Source organism: Dendrobates tinctorius, unplaced genomic scaffold (assembly GCF_039654945.1).
Source record: "Dendrobates tinctorius isolate UK_male_01 unplaced genomic scaffold, ASM3965494v1 ptg000030l, whole genome shotgun sequence".
Classification (NCBI taxonomy): Eukaryota; Metazoa; Chordata; class Amphibia; order Anura; family Dendrobatidae; genus Dendrobates; species Dendrobates tinctorius.
Window position 1 is genome coordinate 26,107,798 of NW_027361698.1, and position 25,829 is coordinate 26,133,626.

At 42.9% G+C, this 25,829-nt stretch overlaps 1 protein-coding gene across 1 annotated transcript in view; it reads left to right on the forward strand.

Annotated features, from left to right (window-relative positions):
* The window catches only part of COL25A1 (collagen type XXV alpha 1 chain), a 288,446-nt gene that overhangs the window by 16,720 nt on the left and 245,897 nt on the right, over positions 1–25,829 (forward strand). The window contains exons 4-5 of the mRNA XM_073572140.1: positions 15,177–15,203; positions 15,384–15,410. Coding sequence (XP_073428241.1) covers positions 15,177–15,203; positions 15,384–15,410 — 54 coding nt within the window. The remainder of the gene's footprint in view (positions 1–15,176; positions 15,204–15,383; positions 15,411–25,829) is intronic.

The following is a 25,829-nucleotide window of genomic DNA, read 5'->3' on the forward strand; positions in this document are numbered from 1 at the left end:
AGGTGTAGCAGGATAAATTGGACCCCAAAAGTTGTTGTACACTTTGTCCTGAGTACGCTGGTACCCCATATGTGGGGGGAAACCATTGTTTGGGCACACGTAAGGGCTCGGAATGGAAGTAGTGACGTTTTGAAATGCAGACTTTGATGGAATGGTCTGCGGTCGTCGTTACGTTTACAGAGCCCCTGATGTGCCTAAACAATAGAAACCCCCCACAAGTGACCCCATTTTGGAAACTAGACCTCCCAAGGAACTTATCTAGATGCCTGGTGAGCACTTTTAAATCCCAAGTGCTTCACAGAAGTTTATAACGCAGAGACGTGAAAATAAAAAAGAAAAAAGTTTTCCACAAAAATATTTTTTTAGTCGCCAATTTTTTATTTTCCCAAGGGTACCAGGAGAAATTAGACCCCCAAAGTTTTTGTGCAATTTTTCCTGAGTACACTGATACCCTATATGTTGGGGTAAGCCACTGTTTGGGCACATGTCGGGGGCTGGGAAGGGAGGGAGCACCGTTTAACTTTTTGAGCGCAAAATTGGCTGGAATCAATGGTTGCACCATGTCGCGTTTGGAGACCCCTGATGTGCCTAAACAGTGGAAACCCCACAATTCCAACTTCAACCCTAATCCCAACACACGCCTAACCATAGCCCTAACCCCAACACATCCCTAACCCTAATCCCAACCCTAACCCTAATCCCAACCCTAACCATAACCCTAACCACAAGCCTAACCCTAATTCCAACCCTAACCCTAATTCTAACCCTAATTCCAACCCTAACCCTAACCATAATTCCAACCCTAACCCTAACCCTAATTCCAACCCTAACCCTAACCCTCTTTCCAACCCTAACCCTCTTTCCAACCCTAACCCTCTTTCCAACCCTAACCCTCTTACCAACCCTAACCCTCTTTCCAACCCTAACTCTAACCCTCTTTCCAACTCTAACCCTCTTTCCAACCCTAACCCTAATGGAAAAATAAAAATAATTTCTTTATTTTATTAGTTGATCCTGCCTATGGGGGTGATAAACGGGGGGTTTATTTACTTTTCATTCTATTTTGATCACTGTGAGAGTTTATCACAGTGATCAAAATGAATGAATGGAAATTGCAGCCGGCGGGCACACTGTGCATGCACCCGCCATTTTCCAATATGGCGGCGCCCATGTTCCGGGACCGCGGGACAGAGGGAGCCATAACGGCACTCGGTGAGTACCGGGGGGTGGGAGGGGGGGGCGATCGGAAGCCGGGGGGGAGCGGAGGGAAAGGGGGGAGATGATGACAGCGGCGGCACATCGCCGCTGTCATTCAGTGGCGGGGGGCAGATCGCCCCGTTAATGGGTGGGGGGGTTGGATCGCTGTCACCAGCCATGTCCGATGCTACAGCAGCGTCAGAAATGGCTGGATTGTAATATTTCATCAATTTTCATTGATGAAATATTACTATTGCTCTGATTGGCTGTTTCACTTTTAACAGCCAATCAGAGTGATCGTAGACACGTGGGGGCGAAGCCACACCCCCTATGGTGAAGAACAAACCTTTCAGTGACCTAGGTCACCCGACCCACAGGGGGGCTTTAAAGTCATGACGCCACATAGGCGTCACTGGTCAGATTGGCACCAGTTTTCAGGACGCCTATGTGGCGTCATTGGTCGTGAAGGGGTTAAATAAATCCATAATGTACAATTCCATCTTATGAACCAGTTGGGATTCGGGGTCTCTGTACAATGTCAGTGCACGTTAGTGTCTAATTGTGCTGTGCTACCAATATTGCTTACGGACTCTACAATATAAAAAATACCCCCTACCAAAATAACATGAAAACTACAGACTGTTTCATTTTACTTACACATTGTAGAAAACAATAGAGAACTAGATGCAAATTAGATAGAAAGCTACCATTATTAGTCAATCACTCATTCAATCACAGAAAACTGATTTTAATTTTGTACAGGATGGAAACACAAAGTATTTTTCATTGGATTTATTAGACAAGACATAATCTGTACTTGAAACACCAAATCACCTACTGACTGGAAGAGAAATTAAAAATAAGCCTCTCATCCGTCAATCTTTGTTTTTGTTTTTCAGAAGAGTTTGTGCTTGGTCATAATTCACTCACCTGCTTTGAGACACTGACCTTAGCAAATATAAAGCAAACATCTGTCTTTCTGTTTTCCTTATCCCCCCACATATGTTATATACTGTAAATAAATATATACAGGCATGGCCAAAAGTGTTGGCACCTTTGTAATTGTTCCAGAAAATGAAGAATTTCTCCCAGAAAATTATTGAAATTACACGTTTTTGTATACAAATGTTCAATTCCTTTGTGTGTATTGGAACAACACACACACACAAAAGGCAAATTGGACGTCATGTCACACAAAGCCCCAAAAATGAGCCACACAAAATTGTTGGCACCTTTCCAAAATTGTGGGTAAACAACTTTGTTTCAAGCATGTGATCCTCATTCAAACTCACCTGTGCCAAGTAACAGGTGGGGGCAATATGAAAATAACACCTGAAACCAGATAAAAAGGGGTAAGAGGACTCAACCTTTGCACTGTGTGTCTGTGTGCCACAGTAAGCATGGAGAACAGAGAGGAGAAGAGAACTGTCTGAGGACTTGAGGACCAAAATTGTTGAAAAATATCAACAATCTAAAGGTTTCAATCTTAAGTCCATCTCCAGACATCTTGATGTTCCTTTGTCCATGGTATGCAACATAATCAGGAAGTTTACAACCCAGGGCACTGTAGCTAATCTCCATGGACGTGGGTGGCAGAGAAAAATAAGCAAAAAATCCTTCTGGGAAGTCATCTTTTACACAAATGAGACCAAGATAGAACTGTTTGGTAAAGCACATCATTCTACTGTTTATCAAAAACAGAATGAGGCCTACACAGAAAAGAACACAGTAGCTACAGTCAAATATGGTGGAGGCTCAAATATGTTTTGGGGTTGTTTTGCTGCCTCTGATACTGGGTGCCTTGACTCCGTGCAATGCATCATGAAATCTTAAGATTACCAAAAAATTTTGGGTGGCAATTTAGTGCCTAGTGTCAGAAAGCTAACTTTGCTTCCCAGGTCATGGTTCATCCAGAAGGACAAAGACATCAAACATACTTCAAGAAACACCCAGAAATGGATGGAAACAAATGCTGGAGCGTTCTGAAGTGGCAAGTAGGGATGCAAGAACTCAAATTGTAACGTTCGGGGTCTGTACCGGACACCTAGTGGTCGATACTAAACCCCTAACGCTGACTTTTTAGTGTACTTCTGGTTTCCTGTTCAGATTTTTTTAAATGTTATTTATTTACTTTCCTTATTTATATAGCGCCATTAATCCCACATCGCTTTACAGACATTATTGGCACTGTCCCCGATGGGGCTAACAATCTAAGTTCCCTATCAGTATGTCTTTGGAATGCCTAATAAATGCCTTCAGATGCCTAATAAAGTTTGTTGAAAGGCTGCAATACAGCCAAACAATAAGCTTTTAGGCTATGGCCTTTTCCACAGCCATCACAGCCATGCCAAGTATTGACCAGGACTGTATAAATGCCATATCACGGGTGCCGCCGCCATTCTGCTCTTCTTAGGTTACTTTTACACTTACCGCTTTTTTTGCTGCCCGTTATTGCGGCACGTTTCTGCGGGCCGTATCGCCGCAATTTTTACGGTCTGCCGCAATAACGGACCGCAAAAAAGCTTGTGGATCGCCGTTTTTCATTTTTCCAGTACTATAGAAATAGTATTGGAAAAAAACGGTGTTCCGCAAAACCGGAAGTGACGGCCCCATTGATTTTCAAGCAAGCTCGATCTTTTATCATGGCTGCAAATACGGCCCTCATGGCCGTACGGCACATGGCGCACCATGGAATTTTTGTGGGACGATTTTACGGCCCCTTAGAAATCTATTGAGGACGCAAAAACACGACAAGTGTAAAAGCAGCCTTAGTGTAGGGATAAGACGCAGCTGGAGTGAGGGACAGTGTTGGATAGCACACTCTGCCACAAATTCACTGTGTGCACTTGAATCAGTTGGAATACTGTGCCAAAAGCCACTGTGTGTACTTTTCAACCCATATCTGTGGGAGTACTCTGCCAAAAGCCGCTTTGTGTACTCTGCCACCGTGTCTGTGATAATGCTGTGTCAAAAGCCACTTTTTGTACTCTACAACCCATATCTGTGGGAGTACTGTGCAAAAAGCCCTGTGTGTACTCTGTAGCCGTCTCTGTTCAAACAGTGTGCATAAAAATTACTTCTACTCTTTGCCATTTCTAGGCCACACAAATAATTTTACTATACTGCTGTGTCAATACGAGTAGTGTGGCAAAAAAAATAAACCTACTCTTTGGGTGCAATTTTAACCACAGGAAGACATGATACCTGTCAATTTTGCTCTCACATGCTCGCACTGCTGCTTTCCACTCGCCTCACTGCAGACTGTCCCCGGTGTCAGCTTCCACATGGTCTTTTTCTTCTCAGCCCACCCTTCCAGGTTCTGTCCTTCTGACGCACTGACTGCATCACTCGTCACTCCGCCTTCGGCAGCACCTCTCTCACTTCTTGTCTCTTTGCCGATCAGCTGTACACACACCCTCTTCCGGAACTTGACACCCATTCCTGGCCAAACCCTGTCTTCAGCACATCCCCCGCTTCTGGATTGAACCTCCAATAGGCAGAGCACCTTTTCACGATCTTGGGCTCCATCCAATACCATGATGGGTCAGATTTCACTTCAGACCACAGGTCACCTCCATCTTGGGATTCATGCTGTTGGCCACCATCTTAATTTGTTCAATTTCAGGCACTGAAATATCTACATCACCGTCCACCATTGTGGAATTTAAATACTGTACCATTTCAGGTTCTTCATTTTCAGGCACTTCTTTAATTGCACCACAGGCATGCTTTATCCTGCTTTCTCCATGCGAGTGACCCATATCTTGCCAACTACACCAAATGTAACGGGTCACTGGTTGGTAGTCATGGGTGAGTGTAGAACAATCGGTACAGAAATAGGGGGACCTTTGCATCCCTTGATGTTTGTGGAGTGATTGGTTTTGGTGAGTTATATTTTCATACTCTGATTCACCTACCATGATGCCAATTCTTTTGGTCTTCAGAATGAGACAGCCACAGCAACTTGCACTTGCAAAGTCCTCTTTACTTATCTACACATTCAGATATATTCCATTATCCCTAGCTGGATTATTCCGGTTGCCTGCTTTACACAATATTTTTTTCAAAGTAAATACTTTAGGTCCCGGGTACCCTAAGGCAATAGCATTGGGGAGGTGTCCCAAGGCAAAGTGGCTGGGACTGCCGGTAGCAAACCTCAAGGTGGACTGGCACCTTTCGCACAGAAACAAACTATGAGCTTTTTAACTCCGTCTGCTCTACTGTATGTTACCGAAGGTAAAAGTTTGTCTCTGTGTGTGAATTGTGAAAACATGCTCTGTTGGTGAAATTTTGTGGAGGTACTTTACCCCATGCTCTGTGGGTGAAATTTTGAAGTGGACTGCCGGTAGCAAGCCTCATGGTGGACCTTCTGCTTGATCTAAAATCACACTACCAGCATTTCATCAGCAGCTGCTGTAAGGTACGCTACTGGAGCTGAAATTTTGGAGTTGTGGGGAAATTTGAAAACATGCTCTATGGGCGATATTTTTTATGAGCTTAAGTAGAGGGACAGTGCCCCATACTCTGTGGGTGAAATTTGTAAGCTGCTACTGTGGGGGTATTCAGCCCCATGGTTTGTGGGAGAAATTTTCAAGCTGCTTCTCTGGCGTTACTTTGCCCCATGCTCTGTGGGTAAAATTTTAAACTGGACTGGCAGTAGTAAGCAGGGCCATCATCACCACACTCCACACCCAGGCAAGTTCCAGGAGCCCTGGAAGAACAGGGCATCCACTCACAGTTGAGGACACCAGCAAGCTATGGGGGCCCGTGAGTCAGGGTAGCCCGATGCCAGTGCTGCACCGCCCCCCCCTTCAAATGGCATTTCACTCCTGCGCAGGCGTACTTCTCTGCCCTGACTAGGGCAGTGTAAAGTACTGCAGTGCGCATGCATGGGGACAAGTCAACAGGGCAGACAAGTGCGCCTGCACAGGAGTGCGATGCCGGGGTGCCTGTGTGAATGTCGTAGGGATGCGTCATCCACATGAAGCAAGAAAGAGGGTGGCGATCGCAAGAAGATGGGTGGTGCCAGACCAGGACCATCATCACCCCTTGGATTGGACCGCCCCACAGGTGAGTATAATAAATATGGTACTTTTTTTTCAGGTTGGGTTGGGGCAGATGTACAGCATTATAGACTGCTGTATATAAGCCTGAAAGGTGGTTTTATTACCTCATATCTGCCAAACCTGGTAACAGGTTTGTTTTAAATGTCTCCGCTCACCAAGCAAATGTAAAAATTAGACAATGATAACACTAAATGAAGTTTTTAAATGAAGGTCTTTATTATTAAGGGAAAAAAAAAATCCAAACCTACAGGGCCCTGTATGAAAAATTGATTGCCCCATAAAACTAATATCTGATTGGGCCACCCTTAGCAGCAACAACTGCAATCCAATGTTTGCGATAGTTGGCAAGGAGTCTTTTACAACACTCTGGAGGAATTCTGCCCACTCATCTTTGCAGAATTGTTGTAATTCAGCCATATTGGAGGGTTTCCGAACATGAATCACCTTTTTAAGGTCATGCCACAGCATCTCAATTGGATTAAGGTCAGGACTTTGATTAGGCCACTCCAAAGTCTTAATTTTATTTTTCTTAAGCCATTCAGAGGTGAACTTGTCGTGTGTTATGGATCATTGTCCTACTGCATAACCCAAGTGTGCTTCAGCTTGAGGTCACGAACAGATGGTAGGATATTCTCCTTCAGGATGTTTTGGTAGACAGCAGAATTCATGGTTCCATTTACCACAGCAAGTTTTCCAGGTCTTGAAGCAGCCAACCATCCCCAAACCATCACAATACCACCACCATATTTTACTGATATGATGTCCATTTTCTGAAATGCTGTGTTACTTCTATGTCAGATGTAATGGGACATACACCTTTCAAAAAGTTCAACTTTTGTCTTGTCAGTCCACGCAGTATTCTCCCAAAAGTTTTGGGGATCATCTTAGTTACATAGTTACATAGATTGAAAAAAGACCTTGGTCCGGATGAGCCCACCGAAGCTCCCCTCAAAAGGTGTCTGGATAGGAAATCCTTTTTGGGTCACCTGAACCTGCCAGTTTTATCGGATCCTCAAAAACAACAACTTATTAAACCATTTTCCATGGAAGAACTCCGTTCCGCCCTGTCGAGATGCACCAATGGGAAGGCACCTGACCCAGAAGGGTTCACTGCGGTGTACTATAAATCTTTCTCCTCTCTCTTGCTACCACACTTACTGAATGTTTGTAATGCAGTCTTGAAGGGTCACTCATTGCCGAAGCAAATGCTTACAGCTAGAATATCTTTGATACATAAGGAGGGGAAAGACCCGGGACCATGCAGGAGCTATAGACCGATTTCTCTTCTTAATGTTGATTTAAAATTACTATCTAGCCTGATGGCAAAGTGACTGGCCAAATTTTTACCAAATTTGATCTCTTTAAACCAGACTGGTTTTGTGGGGGGGGAGAGAGGGGAGAGATAATATTCATAAGGTATTGCACCTTCTTCAATATGCAAAACGCTGCAGACTCCCTTTGGTTCTACTTGGAACAGATGCTGAAAAAGCTTTAGACGGTAGACTGGGGGTATTTGAGAGAGGTACTGGCTAGGTTTGAAATCCCAAATACATTCATAACAGCGATAATGGCAATGTATGATAACCCCTCAGCACAAATTAGAATTAATGATTTGACGACAGATACGTTTATAATTAAAAATGGTACGAGGAAGGGATGTCCAATGTCACCCCTACTTTTTGTCCTGGCGATGGAAACACTCTTAAATGCTATACAACAAAACCCGGAAATTGTAGGAATCAAAATTAATAAAATGCATTATAAAACTGCAGCATTTGCTGATGATCTTTTAATCTTCTTGACTAAACCGTTGGTGGGAATGCCGACCCTTATGAAACTCCTAGAACTGTATGGTAGCATCTCCAATTTTAAAGTAAATATGTCTAAATCTAGAAATACTAGACCTGCATATTTCGGCAAATATTAAGATGGAACTAAAGAATTTGTATCCTTTTGCATGGTCTAAACAGTATATCACATATCTCTTCCGATTAAATATTCTCCCATTGATATCATCGGTGGAATCCTCCATAAAAATGTGGAAAGACTTCTATATTTCATGGTTGGGGAGGAAAAATTTGCTGAAGAGTTTGATTCTTCCTACGTTTCTCTACATTTTCCAAATGCTTCCTATAACTATACCTAAATTTTATCTCGCTAGAATCAATATGTTATTCCGGAGATACATATGGAAGAAACAAAAATCACGCTTAGCTTACTGAACTTTAACTTTACCCAAGACTAATGGAGGAATGGATGCCCCAGATATATTGAAATATTACCAAGCGGTGATGCTAACGAGAGTGGTTGACATTCTGCGAAACTCACAGGACAAGCAGTGGATAAAAGTGGAGGGTGCTCTGGCACCGTCCCCTCTGAGATCTATTTTCCTAATGTGCACTTATAAAAAGTTAGGCGCTCCAATATATAACATTCATACTAAGGCTACTTTGAAGGTATGGAAAGAGGTGATGGGAGCTCTTGCTACCCCCCTGACCCCTTTGCTTAAATTGGCAGATATTATCACACATTCTTTTTATTCTCGAGGCGGCGATACTGGGAGATCTAAATGTTTAGCAAACGTTTCTTTTGATCAGCTATTAGTAGATGGGACACTCCCCTCATTACAAGATCTGCAAGAGACACCAGGTCTCTCTAATTTGAACTTCATCCAATATGGATCTATCAGAGATTTGCTGAGGCATTACCTTAACAGCTCAGACCTCTCACATCCACTAACTGTGTTTGAAACTTTATGTGCAACTAGCAACAAACCCAAAAAAATAATGTCCACCATATACCAAATACTAATTGGATTAGACTGCTGTCTCAAGAGAGCTTTTATTACACTCTGGGAAAGAGATCTGGGCTATAGTTTTACTCAAGCTCAAATATCTCAAATTTACAAACAATCGCATGGTCCCACGCAGTGTGTCAGAGCACAGGAAAACTCTTTTAAGATTATAACTAGATGGTACACCACACCGAAACACAGTAGTCATTGGAAAGATAGCATATCGGCTGAGTGTTGGAGATGTAGAGACCCTGAGGGCTCATATTATCATATGTGGTGGTCCTGCCCTTTCCTCTTGCGTCTCTGGCATCGTGTGGAAGACTTCATGCGAGAAGTTCTAGGTAAATCATTCAAGCTAACTCCTGAGACAGTACTCTTAAACTTCCCAATATGGCCCGGTCATAAGTGCACATCTATTCTTGCACAATATATATTGACAGCAGTGAAATTGCTAATCCCTAATCATTGGAGGACAGCGATTGTTCCTTCCATATGCCAAATATATGAAAAAATAGACATGCTGTACTATGTGGCCAAACTTCCTGCGCTGGTAAATGGCTCTCAATCTACGTTTGAAAACATTTGGAGTCCATGGATTAATTATCGGTCTACTCATGACTGTCCACGAGACTAATGTAGTAATGTAGCATTGCTTACATTAAAAATTAAGTTTGACATAACCTGAGCCTATTCAACACCCCTCCTCCCTTTCCCTCCTTCCCTCACTTTCTCTTCATTTAACTTTCTTTACTTATAAGTTATCTGTTGTTTATCACCCTTTAATAAATGTTAATAATGCTTAATTGACATCGTAATAGAATAGGAGCAGTGTAATTTTGGCTGCAGAAACTTGGGGCAACTGATCCCTCTGTAGCTTAACGAATCCTTTAACTCAACAAGCACTTTTTAGCCATTGTTATGGTCTTGAGTTAATGAGACTAATCTTTGAGTATTGTGATCCATATGCGATTGACACTCGCAGATAACATGTAAAACTGTGCTGCAGCCTTCTGTTTACTTGCTTGCTGTTGAATACATGTATATTTTTGATGTCATATTTGTATATGATTTATAATTTTCAATAAACAAATCATTGAAAAGAAAAAAGACCTTGGTCCATCAAGTTCAACCTTTCTCCACCAACTGTTCATTTTGTCATTAAATTAACTATAACCAGCAAGTTATGTATATTTTTTGCAACTTCTCAAAAAATCACAGACAAACAATATTTTTATGAATAAATTGAAAGGCTAAAGTAAATCATTATGATTGTAAGTGGGTACATGTCTACAGCCCATAATTCTGATATGGTTGGATGGCAACCTTGCACATGGTGCTCGTTCTTTTATGAGTAGCTTGTGTAGCCTAAACATGCTACCATGGCCTGCAGCGTCGCTGTACTTGTCTCTCATCAACTACATGTACAACGTCACTGAATTCATTGCTTTCTACCACACAGCATTGACTTTATGCAGTGTTATACTGTTTTGCAGAAAAAAAAAGAATGGCTACAATATGTTTCATATTTTTTCTATGCTAAATGGTGACTTCAACTAAAGCCTTACAATGACCCCATCCTTTTATTCTAAAACATTGGGCAACTGAGATAATTTATATTTTCATAGCAAATTTGCGCAAAAATAAAAAAAATCCTTGACTAACAAAAGCATGTATGTACCAGCAGTTTGTCGCTGATGTGACAAATTCTTTTATGTGAATGTGTGTGATTTTTACTTGTTATGCTTTTTATTGTGTTTGACTCTGTAGGAACATTTTTTTAAAAAACAGAGTATTTTGGAATATTCAGGATTCCAATAACATTTAAAATCACCTTGAATTCCATATTGTTGAAGATTGTGTTCTCTGAAAGTCATAGCAACAATGCCTTACAGTGTTCTTTCTCCCTTTTTATACTAAATGACTGAGCCTCAAATCAGATGTGGAATGCATAATGGCATCTTTTTTGTATTTTTCCATGTCTATGTATAAGTTCAAAAGAAACTACGGTATTTGTAAATAACTAGCTTGGCCCGTGCGAAATTTTCGCACATTGGTCGTTGGGGGCGCAGGGAATTTCAGCAAAAGCAAGCTGGTCAAATGTAAATGTATTTCATGAGCTGATGAACACAGACAGGTATTTATATATGTAGATTGGTAATACAATAGATTGTTTTGATATGTAGAGGCCAAAAAATGTTTTCCGGTTGAGGTGTGTCTTTCTGCAGGTTTATGAAAATGAATGTTTAAACTGTATTTAATGATAAAATCGTGAATGTGTGGTTTGTTTGGCTGTTTTCTTGCTGAAGGGAGCAAGTTTACCTTTCAAATGGTGTATCATGTGTGTGTGTGGGGCGAAGTAATGAGCGAAAAAGCAGTGCATGTTTACAAATGTGTTGGTAGTGTGCTTTGGGGTACTGTGGTGCCACCTGCAGGTCATTTTTCCTTACTGGAGGTTTATGAAAATTAATGTTTAAACTGTATTTTGTGATCAAATTGTGGATGTGTGGTTTGTTTGGCTATTTTCTTTTTGAAGGGGCAAGTATACCTTTCAAATGGTGTATCAGTTGTGTGTGTGGGTGCAGTATGAACGAGGATACAAAGGAATCATCGAAAAACAGTGTTTAGAAATAATAGAATAGATTACATTAACTATATTAAATGGAGCCAAGGTTTAAAGTTTTTGATTGCTTATTGGGATATTTGTGTTGCTATTAAGTAACATAAATCCAGACCACATCATGTGGTAATTTGCTTCCCAACTCAAAACTCGCTCAACCTTGATACAATATTGAGTAAAATAGTTTGAAATCCTATCGTAGGTTCATTTGCATACATACTTTCTCCACCTGATTACAGTTGACTCATTTGTGTTCAATCTCATGATAATCCACTGTGATAACTCACTCCAAGTGGTCCCTTCCTTTATTATGATATTGTGCCAATGCATCTCAAATAAGTAAAGAAAAATGCAACTTAGTGCATAGTCTTAACTAAATCCTCCAGTATTTTGTCTCCAATGCTCATATGCAGATGTACAGTGCTCATCAACCACCCTTTAAAAATCAAGATTTTAATCAATATCTCACTGAATACAAGAACAGTTTCCAAAATTTTTACAAGACTGAGTTTCATGTAACATTTTTTTTAACAGATAACATGAAAGTAAGGTTAATAATATAATTTTCAATTCAAAATCCTCACATAAATTAGTCAAATTAGCTGATGCAAAAATGAGTACACCTCATATCAAAAACTACTACATCTAGTATTTTTGTATGACATCCATAATATTTAAGAACACCCAAGCCTAGAAGCATGAAATGAACAAGTTTGCGACATATTGCAACATTTATTTTTTCCATTCTTCAAGAACAACATCTTTTAGAGCCTGGATGCTGGATGGAGAGTGATGCTCAACTTGTCTCTTAGGAATTCCTCAAAGGTGTTTCAGATGGGTTCAGATCAAGAGACATACTTGGCCACTGAATCACTTTCACTTTCAATTTTCATAGCCAGCATAGGGAAACCCCACAGCTGGGGACTGATGTTAATAATCTGGGAAAAGGGACAATATCCCAAAAGTTTCCCAGGCTATTAATAACAGATCACAGCTGTTTTCTGCTGAGATCTGTTATTAATATCACAGCTCTTTACTGCTGAGTTTACGTGGACCCCAGAAAAAAATGACGTAGGTTCCCTCCATAAAATCTAAACCAGTACAGGTCTAACAGACAGCTGTAGGTTGATATTCATAGCCTGGGAAGGGGCCAGAAATATTACCCCTACTCCCAGGCTACCGACATCAGCGCTCAGCCACTCCAGAAATGGCGCATCCATAAGATGTGCCAAATCTGGGGCTTAGCCTCGCTCTACCCACTTGCCCTGTGGCGGTGGCAAGTGAGGTAATAGTATTCGGGTTGATGTCAGCTTTGTATTGTCAGCTGACATGAAGCCTAGGGGTTAGTAATGAAGACTCCCTCATTACTAACCCCCATAGTAACCCCATAGTAAGTTTTGAAATAAATACAGCAAGAATAAAATCCTTTATTTGAAATAAAACTCAACACCCTCTTTTACACATTTACTGAAAAAACAACAAAGTTATACTTACCTTTACTCCTATAATCCATCAAAGCCTATGTCCCCTGTAAAAAAATATTAAAACAGAAAAATAAAAATAATAAACAGCGATATTCCTCACCTGTCTTACGAGAAGATAATCCATACTGTCCCACATCATAATCCATCTCTGCTAAATCTAGATTTCAAGTTGCATGGTGGCATGAAATTCAGGAAACAATGAGCTGCTGAGAGCACAGCTTCAGTGACAAGTGGTAGCGTCATAGATTCTACCGCCGGTCACTGAAGCTGAAGTTCCCAATGAACTGTAGTGACCTCAATGAAATCACCGCTAGCACCGTGAGAAAATTCTATAGAAAAATATTTGTTGATTGGAAGTCAAGGGGGACCCGTCAAGTTCCCAATAAAAGAATATGAGAGCAACCTTTTGACATCCTTTTAATTGCCAGTAGGTGGATGCAAACTGCATGAGGCCAAATGATCTTCTATATTATCATTCAGTCCCCATGTAGCTTTCTTTTTATCAGCAGCACATCCCTTTTTTTATACAAGGAGGTGTGGTGCTTACAACGATGATATTTTAGAATGCATAAAAGTTAGAATTAGCTTACAAATGAGATTTTACTAGCTAGTAAATTGGTAGTTAGTTTGTTGTTGATTGTTGCCATCTTACTACAGGCCTATGATCATGAATAATCATTTGTTTAGGGATGGATGGACCTGTAGATGTTCAGGTCCGTCGAGTTCAGCTGAACTTGATAAAAATGTTCAGTTCGGGTACCAGAATACTATCCAAACCTGATCCTGAACCCAAACCCCATGCAAAGGAATGGGGGGCTCGAATATCCAGCAGTTCCCACACTGTTCTCTGTGTGACAGCGTGGGAAATACTGACACTGATGGGCGGTAACCTTACTGAAGTCATTGCCAGTCACAGCCACAGGGTATTGCGGACTGCTGTGGGTTCTCACTCTGTCACACAGAGGACAGCATGTGAGGCAGTGGCTGTGAATGGCAGTGAAAAGGTTACTGCCGTTCAGGCGTCTGATGATGACTACTACTGTGATCAATGTCGCCTGGTCTCGGTGATAGCAGTGAGTGATTTATTTAAATAATTAAAAAACACGGCCTGATGGCCTCTTTATTTATGATAACAAGCCAAAATAAAGCAGACAGCTTAGGGCTGCAGCCTGCAACTGTATGCTTCACCTGTGCTTATTAACAAAAATATATGGGACCGAACGTCTTTTTTTATTTACAGTATTTATTTTTTGTAACATAATGCACCAGTCAATCACATGCTGTGATGAGGCCAGAAGTTCCCTCACCAGATAAGCTTGCGGATTGGCTGCACTGCAACCTTTCAACAAGCTTTATTCAGGCTGCAGAACTCGAACAATAATACAGATTTCCAGAAGTCTGTGTTCAGGGTCTGTGCACGGACACTAGGTGCCCGGTATGGAATCCAAACTTTAGCATTCTGGTTTGCTCATCAATACATTTGGTTAATTACCAACTTGTGTAAGGTGGTGGACACAAGATAGTTGGAGTTCTGTCTTATCAGAGCATTGTGGAGCTAGTGTTTAGGAAATCCTCATGGGTTGTGCAGAGCTTTTCCTAAATCTTGAGTCTGCATAACTGACATAGAGCCAAAAAAACAGATTACCGGTAGGTAGTTCGTTAAAGGGAAAATGCACTTCAAAGAATAATATATCCATCTATGCTTATCTAGACAATAAATATCAGCCAATCATTCCGATAATAGCTGGATATATTTGCAGGAATTGATGCAATTCTGATAACATGGAGACTACTGAGAATGGAGGCATAGTTAGAAGTGATTATGTGCTTTATTATGATAGATATGTGTGTGACTTGCTTACAAACCATGAACATTTATGCTAATGCTTGGAATATATTGGAGCTGTTATTTTCTGTTATTAATATACAGTAAGTATATAATATTAATGGCTGTTGCTAAAGGTATTTAAAAAAGCAAATTCTTAAGAAAATACAGTAAGTTTTGTTTTGTTTTTCAGGGTCCTTCTGGTCCAAAGGGTGACAAGGTCAGTAGTAAATAACTAAACGTGTATATTTTATAAGTGGAATGGCAAATCCATGCTGATGTTCAACTGGAGCATAATAATACATAATAAGATCTGTGACATACAACCAGCACTTGTGAGAGAGTCACAGGGTAGCATTGGTCCTTGTTAAAACTATCATCTCATCTTTCCCCTTTGCAGGGAGATCAAGGTGATCAGGGCCCTCGGGTAAGCACTTTCAAAAAAATGTTGCACTTCTAAACACATTAGTCACCAGTCTAGCTAAAGCTAGAACTAACACAGTAGCCCCACTGTGTATCTATGTCTAATAACCGCATCTTCGCTGCATGCTCCAGTCACTACCTCAGCAAAATCAGTGTATTGTACATCTGTTGTGCCTATAACCAAGTAATGCTTCTAGTACCAATTACCCAGCAGATCTCTTGAAAAACTGGAACGATGATAGATCCATCCTGATTTATTACAAAGGACAACTGAAATGACATGTTTAGGACATAGATCTCGATTTGTAGTTCCACAGAAGGCAATGGTGGCATAAAAATTTTACACCTATAGTTTAGCTCCAGGACTCAAATAAGATAAATAAGTAAAAAGGCCTCAGATCACAGTCTGCCCAATAATACTATGGTTCTTACAAGAGTTGTCCCAGGAACAAAGTACATTTTAATCAATATTTCTTTGATTGATGATAATTTTCATAATTGGATGTGTTAAAAATGTTCCTGTGCTGAGATAATCTTATAAATGTGCTCCTGCTGTGTACTGTGTAATGGCTGTGTCTGACCGGGATGGAACATGGTCTGATCATACCACAGCTCCTGGGCAGGGAGGAAGAGAAAGAGTATACAGACAGGACAGGATGCAATTACAGCTACTTTCTGTAGGGTAAAACATTTCCCTGCCTATTTAAGAATTGTTTTACCTCACAGAAAGTAGTAGCTGTGATTCCAAACTGTCCTGTCTGTATACTTTTTTTGCATCCTCCCCTGCCCAGGAGCTGTGGTATGACCAGACCATGTCCCTGCACGGTCAGACACAGCCATTACACAGTACACAGCAGGGGCACATTTATAAGATTATCTCAGCACAGGAACTTTTTTTTTAACACATCCAATTGTAAAACTTATTTTTATTCTAATCTGTTAATTAAAATGAACTTTGTTCATGGGAAAACTCATTTAATTATTTAAAAAAATGTTATAATTTGCTAGTTCCTTCACATATCAGGCCACATGTGGTGTCTGATATGACTTAGAAACTGGACAGGAAGAGCATTGAATGTATATGGGGTTATCCCAACACTGCCCCAACGGTTTATGTTGGTCAAAGGAAAGATCAAGCATGTTGAATTTTGATGGGCTATTTATCCAATGTAGACTTAAGCAGCAGCTCATTACCATCATGCAGAATATATGTTTGCTCAGCCAAACCGAGCATTTATATGTATTTAAGGGTCAAGAGGGATATGGGTCGGCCACTGGGTGTATAGGCAACAATTAAAATTTTTTCCCCTAAAGGAAATATGCTAGTAGGTAGTGCTGGATAGGGTAGTGTAAAGCATTAGTTGCCTGACACAGTATCATCTGCTGCACCTCTGCTCCGAAATGTAGCTTTGCTATTCAAATTAGATATTCCCACCAAAGCATTTGCAGTCACTTCTCCCTGTCGGCACCACCCCTGCTTCTTGACTGCCAGCAAGGACAGAGACTCTGCTGCAAAATGTCTCCTCTGCAAACTATTCTCAGACAAGAAGTTGTGACATTGCCCAAAGGGAAAAGCCAAGAGGAGCCATAGAGTGCAAGAATACAGACAGACCAACTTGCATTTATTTGCATGTCAATAAAAGCCGACTTTCAGCACAACAGTGCAGTAGATGTTGCTGTAATGTTTATCCCATACTACCGTTACCCTCACCTTGCACAGAGGTAGTTTTACTGTCCTCTTTTATAGTTTTTGATCAGCCTTTAGTTCTAATAGTACATTGCGCAGGGTAGTGTTATAGTGCGCTTACAAATTCCACTTCTAACTCTGTGTCCTGTTTGTATACTAACTACCTTATGTAATACTGTCGTGGCAGTATATACATTGCTGTTATACAGCTTTATATTTATACCATGGGCGGTGCAGAAGTAGACATTTAATAACCAGGTGAAATAATTCAATAACTCAATGCAGTGTGTACTGTGTAGAGCATAAATCATACAGTCGTCTCCCAGCTATAGGGTTATTTCTCATAGCTGGCGGTGAGGATCCTTAACCATTGATGTAGACCAGATACAATATAGTTATATAAGGACAGAGACTTAATTATGGTAATGATTTCAGAGTATTTGCATTTCAGCAGATCTGTCACCCTATCTCCTAGACAAATGTAATGGAGAGCAATTAAGTATGACAAGTTCTATAAACGGTGATGCTACATTATGGAGGATGAGCACCTTAATTACAATGAAAAGAAAGAGAAAATAGATCCGTGCCCTCAAACTGTGTGTTTTATATCCATGGCAAGTGCACCCCAATGGTATAAATAATATATGTGATGTCATGCAGTGTAATAGGGATTTTGTTATTCATGCTGAGACGGCAACTGCGAGTAATCCTCTCATTAGACGCAATCTCAGCACTGATATTAAAATTCAGATTTCACAGTGTGTGTATTGTAATCGATGTTTGTACACCATGTGTGCTAGATGTGTATATATTCCCAGAATAAATCCTTTTATAGCTCCTATTTCGATTTTATATGTATTGGCTTTCCAGTTACCTGGACGAATAAATAAGAGTTAAAACCTCTCTCTTTTTTTTACAATGCACGGCCTGACATTTTAGACTGTCATAGACAATTCTCTTCTGCATTAAATATAAAAATCCCCGCTCATTAAATCCTGTTAGTGTAAAAACATAGCAAAGATATATACTATCATTGAGAATAGAAATGCTGAATATAACAGTTATAATAAACAATATAGTTACATATGGTACATGGTTTAAAATTCAGGATCATGTAAAACTATGATAAAATACATAGTAAAGTTAATCTATAGCCAAAATGGTTTTAATAAATAGGAGCATATCTATTAGTAAAACACGGTAACAAAAAATAATCATGTATCTTTTTGCATACATTTTACAGTCGTTCCTCTAATACCATATTAAGGTATCACACTGGGAAAAACTAAATTACATTATTGGACTGATAAATATAAGCTCTATTTCTTTCTACTTACTTCAAGGCAAACTTTAACTCCATAGTTGTGCATACAGTAGAGTTGGAAGGGCACCAATGTACAGATACTGCATTACGGCCATGGTAGATCCTGTACAGTCTTTGAAGAACACCAAAGGTAGTCATGCCTCTCACCCTGTAGTGTACTATACCTTTTATATACAGCATGCATATATTCACACACATGTGTGTATGTGTATATATATATATATATATACACAGTACAGACCAAAAGTTTGGACACACCTTCTCATTCAAAAAGTTTTCTTTCTTTTCATGACTATGAAAATTGTAGATTCACTCTGAAGGCATCAAAACTATGTGTGAAACAACTGAAAATATGTCTTATATTCTAGGTTCTTCAAAGTAGCCAACTTTTGCTTTGATTACTGTTTTGCACACTCTTGGCATTCTCTTGATGAGCTTCAAGAGGTAGTCACCGGAAATGGTTTTCACTTCACAGGTGTGCCCTGTCAGGTTTAATAAGTGGGATTTCTTGCCTTATAAATGGGGTTGGGACCATCAGTTGTGTTGTGCAGAAATCTGGTGGATACACAGCTGATAGTCCTACTGAATAGACTGTTAGAATTTGAATTATGGCAAGAAAAAAGCAGCTAAGTAAAGAAAAATGAGTGGCCATCATTACTCTAAGAAATGAAGGTCAGTCAGTCCAAAAAATTGGGAAAACTTTGAAAGTGTCCCCAAGTGCAGTGGCAAAAACCATAAAGCGCTACAAATATACTGGCTCACATGAGGACCGGCCCAGGAAAGGAAGACCAAGAGTCACCTCTGCTGCGGAGGATAAGTTCATCCGAGTCACCAGCCTCAGAAATCACAGGTTAACAGCAGCTCAGATTAGAAACCAGGTCTATGCCACACAGAGTTCTAGCAGCAGACACATCTCTACAACAACTGTTAAGAGTAGACTTTGTGCAGCAAGCCTTCATGGTAAAATAGCAGCTAGGAAACCACTGCTAAGGACAGGCAACAAGCAGAAGAGACTTGTTTGGGCTAAAGAACACAAGGAATGGACATTAGACCAGAGGAAATCTGTGCTTTAGTCTGATGAGTCCAAATTTGAGATCTTTGGTTCCAACCACCGTGTCTTTGTGCGACGCACAAAAGGTGAACGGATGGACTCTACATGCCTGGTTCCCACCGTGAAGCATGGAGGAGGTGTGATGGTGTGGGGGTGCTTTGCTGATGACACTGTTGGGGATTTGTTCAAAATTGAAGACATACTGAACCAGCATGGCTACCACTGCATCTTGCAGCGGCATGCTATTCCATCCGGTTTGCATTTAGTTGGACCATCATTTATTTTTCAACAGGACAATGACCACAAACACACCTCCAGGCTGTGTAAGGGCTATTTGACCAAGAAGGAGAGTGATGAGGTGCTACGCCAGATGACCTGGCCTCCATAGTCACCAGAGCTGAACCCAATCGAGATGGTTTGGGGTGAGCTGGACCGCAGAGTGAAGGCAAAAGGGCCAACAAGTGCTAAGCATCTCTGCCAACTCCTTCAAGACTGTTGGAAGACCATTTCCGGTGACTACCTCTTGAAGCTCATCAAGAGAATACCAAGAGTGTGCAAAGCAGTAATCAAAGCAAAAGGTGGCTACTTTGAAGAACCTAGAATATAAGACATATTTTTAGTTGTTTCATGCCTTTTTGTTAATTACATAATTCCACATGTGTTAATTCATAGTTTTGATGCCTTCACAGTGAATCTACAATTTTCATAGTCATGAAAATAAAGAAAATGCTTTGAATGAGAAGGTGTGTCTAAACTTTTGGTCTGTACTGTGTATATATATATATATATATATATATATATATATATATATATATATATTTTGTGGCAGGGCTAGGGGTCATGTAATCGATGGGAGATATGTGTCTCATAAATGGCTTGTCTCCATAATGTAAGGCATAACAAATATTGCTGTATTATTATTGTTTTGAAGGACCTGTGGTGAGGTCACAGTCATGTTACCAGTCAGCTGCTGGGTTCGTGGGTGTGGCTACACCCTTATAATGTGGCCAGCTTTTGAACCAGGCAGCTCTTTGTGAGGGGGTATACACCTCCTGTGTGCGCTGAGGCTCGCGGACTGAGCCTGAAGGAAAGGACATGTGATGTTACCTTGTCTCCTGAACTGATGGCTGTTTATTTTGGTGACGTGCTGTTTGGTTTATGACGTAATAAACCGCATGAACTTTAAGGGAACCTGCCTCCTGACTGTCTCCCGTTGCTCCTAAGTGAGTAGAATCCCTACAATTGGTGGAGAATGTGGGCAGAGTTCCCAGCAGAGACTTGAGACCGTTGCTGCATGTCCTGGATAAAGTTTTCAGCGAGGCAGCAAGCTCTACCCGGAATAATGGAGGACCTGCTGAAACACTGGTTCCAGGCCCAGACACAGCAACAGGAGGCCAACAGGCTGTTCTTACAGCAGCTCCAGCAGAGCCAGCAGGAGCAACGGCAGCAGAGCCAGCAGGAGCAACGGCAGCTGATGCAGCGTCTGGCAACCGCCATCCAGGAGGGCAGGACGAGTGCCCCAACCCCAGGTCCGGTTGATGCCACCCACGTCACGAAGGCGGTAAGACGCGCATTGCAAAAAATGACCCCTGAGGATGATATGGAGACCTTCCTGACGGTGTTTGAGAGGGTGGCTGAGAGGGAAAAACTTCAGTCAGAGCGGTGGGCAGAGGTACTGGCCCCATACCTAACGGGGGAGCCCCCAGAAGGCAAACTTTGACCTGATTGTACAAGACGCCAGAGAGTATCCCAAATTAAAAGCGGAAATTCTCACATGCTTGGGGGTAACAATGACTACCAGGGCACAGCGAGTTCATCGCTGGGCCTATCACCGGGACAAACCGCCGCGCTCCCAAATGTTCAAACAGTTGCACCTGGTGCAGAAATGGCTGCAGCCAGAGTCGTCTTCCCCGGCACAGATGGTAGAGTGAGTGGTCATGGACCGGTTTGTGCATTCTCTGCCGAGACCCCTACAGACTTGGGTTGCCCAAGATGATCCCCAAAATGCTGATGAACTGGTTGGGCTGATCGAGAGATACCAGGGGATGGAAGGTTCTTTGGGGAAGCAGCCCATTCCGTATTGGGGTTCCCAGCAGGGGGCGGAGTCCCAAAAGGGGTGGGGCGTCAAAGGTCAAAAGGGGCGGGGGAGGCGGTGCCCAAGGTCCCCACGGGTGATATTATTTCCTGGAAGTGCCACGGGCCTGGACATATAGCTGCCAGTTGTTCCCAGACCACCGAGCAGATGGACTGCAGCATGGAACACCGTAGTTCATACTACGCATATCCAGCTTGCAGTGTGAATTCGCCACCTAACGAGGGGCCACAAGCCTGTCCCGTGAAGGTGAACGGGCAAGCAGCAATGGCGGTTCTAGACTCTGGGAGCTTGGTGACCCTTATGAGGGCCAGTTTTCCTCTCAACATACTCCCGGGTAAAAAGATTGGCGTTCAGTGCATACATGGCGATGAAAAGGACTACCCTATGGCCAGGGTGAACATTGAGACGGCGCATGGCACCGAGTCGCATGAAGTTGGGGTTGTTTGAGATTTGTTGCATCCTATAATTATTGGCCAGGATTTATGTCTGTTTTGGGATCTGTGGGGGAAGGGTTCTGAGTGTGCTAGCAAGAGCAGGGAACCAATCCACCCCAATGAGGTATCGCCACCACCAGAGGCAGACGGGTTTCCTTTATGTGTTGTGAGAATCATGTGGGAATAGTGGATGAGGGCAGGTATATCTCGCCCAGATTCCTTTCCTATGTGGCCTAGTCTGGTCAGTATCACACCTGCTTACTAATGAATAATGGGAGGTGGATATAAAAGGATGCCAGGTGGTTGTGTGAGTGTCTCAGCCTGGGAACACAGAGAGCCTGTCTGTGTGAGAGACACACGTGAGTGGAAGCAGTGCCCACTGCAACTGTGGTTTGGCTGGACGGGAGAAGCCCGCCAGTTGGTAGTTAGGTTGTCCATTGTTTAGTTAGTGCCGGACAGGCAAGGATTTGTTTTATGTTTTATTTCCTTTTGCATTGCTTTCGCCGTTAATAAACCTGACCCAGGGTCAGTTACACCCGAATCCCAGCTCTGCGCCTGAGTTTCATGCTGAATGCACGTGACCTTTGACCCCAGCAAAGGCGATCCCGGAGTGTTTTATCACAGTGTCCTTGCTGGGGATGAAGAGGAAGGGTCCCCTATACCTGACATCCCGGAGTTAAGGGTGGCCAACATAGGGACCCCACACTGAGGGAAGCCTTTAACAATGTCACCGTCATTAATGGGGTCGCACAAGAGCCGGGAGCAGACACAAGGTTTCCCTATTTTATGTTGAGTGGGGAATTGTTGTACTGGGTCACGAAAATAAGGGAGGAGGTGGTAGAGCAGTTAATAGTACCAAGCCCCTATAGACGGAAAGTGTTGGACATGGCCCATTCACACATCTTGGGGGGACACCTGGGGGTGGAAAAAACACAGGAACGGATTGTACAGAGGTTCTATTGGCCTGGGTGTCACCGGGAAATAGCAAACTATTGCAGGTCCTGCCCAACATGTCAGTTAACTGCCCCCACATCTCATTTTCGGAACCCTCTTTTGCCACTGCCCATTATTGAGGTGCTATTTGAGAGAATTGCCATGGACTTGGTCGGTCCCTTAGTTAAATCAGCTCGAGGCCATCAGTATATATTAGTCATCCTGGACTATGCCACACACTATCCTGAGGCCATTCCCCTGAGAAACTCCACCGCGAAGAGTATAGCCCGCGAGCTGGTCCATGTGTTTTCCCGGACGGGTTTGCCAAAGGAGATCCTGACCGACCAGGGGACACATTTTATGAGCAAGGTGATGAGGGAATTGTGCAGAGTCTTGCAAATCTCCCAGTTGAGGACTTCAGTGTACCATCCGCAGTCAGATGGCCTTGTTGAGAGGTTTAACAAGACACTGAAGGGCATGCTGAGAAAAGTCATAGAGAAAGATGGTAGAGACTGGGATTGTCTCTTACCATATTTACTGTTTTCTATCCGTGAAGTTCCCCAGGCCTCCACAGGGTTCTCGCCCTTCGAGCTTCTGTACGGCTGGCATCCATGAGGTCTCCTAGATATAGCCAAGGAAACCTGGGAAGCCGAAGTCACGCCCCACAGAAGCGTCATTGAGCATGTGGCACTGATGCAGCAGAGGGTTGCGAAGGTGATGCCCATTGTTAAAGAACATCTCCGCCAGGCACAAGAGGCTCAGGCCAGGGTCTACAACCGGTCAGTCAGCGTTAGGCAGCTCAATCCGGGAGACCGAGTTCTCGTGCTAATTCCGACGGTGGAGAGTAAGTTCTTGGCCAAGTGGCAAGGGTCATATGAGGTGATGGAGAAGCTGGGAGACGTAAACTACAAGATCCACCAGCCCGGAAGATGGAAGCCATACCAGGTTTACCATGTCAACCTCATCAAGACGTGGCAAGATAGAGAGCCAGCGGTAACTCCATGCTTGCTGGGCAACCTAGAAGGGGAGATTGGAGCGGTTACCATAGCGGAGACGCTATCGAAGGCCCAGAAACATCAGTGCCGGGAGTTACCCCAGAAAAACAGGGACCTGTTCTCAGAGTTGCCGGGGTGCATGAAGGTGGTGGAGCATGAAGTTCTGACCAAGCCACATGTGCGGGTGAGCGTGAAACCGTATCATATTCCTGAGGCCCGGCGAGAGGTAATCTCCAAGGAGGTGCAGCGTATGTTGAAACTTGGGGTGATTGAGGAATCTAAGAGCGGCTGGTCGAGCCCGATTGTCCTGGTCCCAAAACCTGATGGTGAATGGAGGTTCTGCAACGATTACCGAAGCTGACTGAGGTCTCCAAGTTCGACGCTTATCCCATGCCACGCGTTGATGAGCTCATTGAGAGACTTGGACCTACCAGGCACATAACCACTTTGGATCTGACAAAGGGATACTGGCAGATCCCCATGGCACAGGAAGCCAAGGAGAAGACGGCATTCTCCACACCAGACGGGTGCTTCCAGTATGTCCGGATGCCGTTTGGCCTGCAGGGAGCTCCGGCAACCTTCCAGAGGGCTATGGATAGAATCCTTGCACCTCACAAGCTATACGCTGCCACGTACCTGGATGATATCGTCATCTTTACCCCGGACTGGGAGTTTCACCTGGAAAAGGTCCAAGCAGTGTTTGACGCTCTAAGGGAGGCGGGGTTTACAATAGACCCAAAAAAGTGAGCCTTGGGTAAGGAGGAAGCCAAGTACCTCAGATATGTAGTGGGGCGTGGCGAGATCAAACCCCAAATCAATAAAGTGGAGGCAATTCAAACATGGCCGAGACCTCTGTCAAAGAAGCAAGTTAAAGCCTTCCTGGGGATTGTGAGATATTACAGAAGGTTCATCCCAAACTTCGCCACAATGGCTGCACCTCTAACTGACCTGCTTAAGGGGACAAAGTCAGTGATGGTCAGCTGGTCCGAAGAAGCAGAGTCAGCCTTCCAAGAAATGAAGGGAGCTCTTTGCAAGCAACCCGTTTTGGTGGCCCCAGACTTTAAACGTGAATTTGTCCTCCAGACAGATGCCTCAGATGTCGGGGTAGGAGTAGTCCTTTCCCAAGAGATACGTGGGGAGGAGCATCCTGTTCTCAACTTCAGTAGGAAGTTGACTTCTTGTGAGAGAAATTATTCAGTTGTAGAGAAGGAGTGTTTGGCCATAAAATGGGCAGTGGATACATTACGGTACCACCAGGTGGGATGGAAGTTTAGATTAATATCCGACCATGCCCCACTCAGGTGGATGAGGGAAGCAAAGGGTAAGAATGCTAGGGTCACCCGCTGGTTCTTAGCCCTACAAGACTTCAGCTTCCATGTAGAGCATAGGGCCGGGAAGCTACATGGGAATGCCGATGCCCTCTCCAGAATTCCTTGCCTGGTAGGTGAAAGTGCCAAGCCCCATGGCTTTAGGCAGAGGTGGGAGGTATGTGGCAGGGCTAGGGGTCATGTAATCGATGGGAGATATGTGTCTCATAAATGGCTTGTCTACATAATGTAAGGCATAACAAATATTGCTGTATTATTATTGTTTTGAAGGACCTGTGGTGAGGTCACAGTCATGTGACCAGTCAGCTGCTGGGTTCGTGGGTGTGGCTACACCCTTATAATGTGGCCGGCTCTTAAACCAGGCAGCTGTATGTGGGGGGTATACACCTGCTGTGTGCGCTGAGGCTCGCAGACTGAGCCTGATGGAAAGGACATGTGATGTTATTTTGTCTCCTGAACTGATGGCTGTTTATTTTGGTGACGTCCTGTTTGGTTTATGACGTAATAAACCGCATGAACTTTAAGGGAACCTGCCTCCTGACTGTCTCCCTTCACACCTAAGCGAGTAGAATCCCT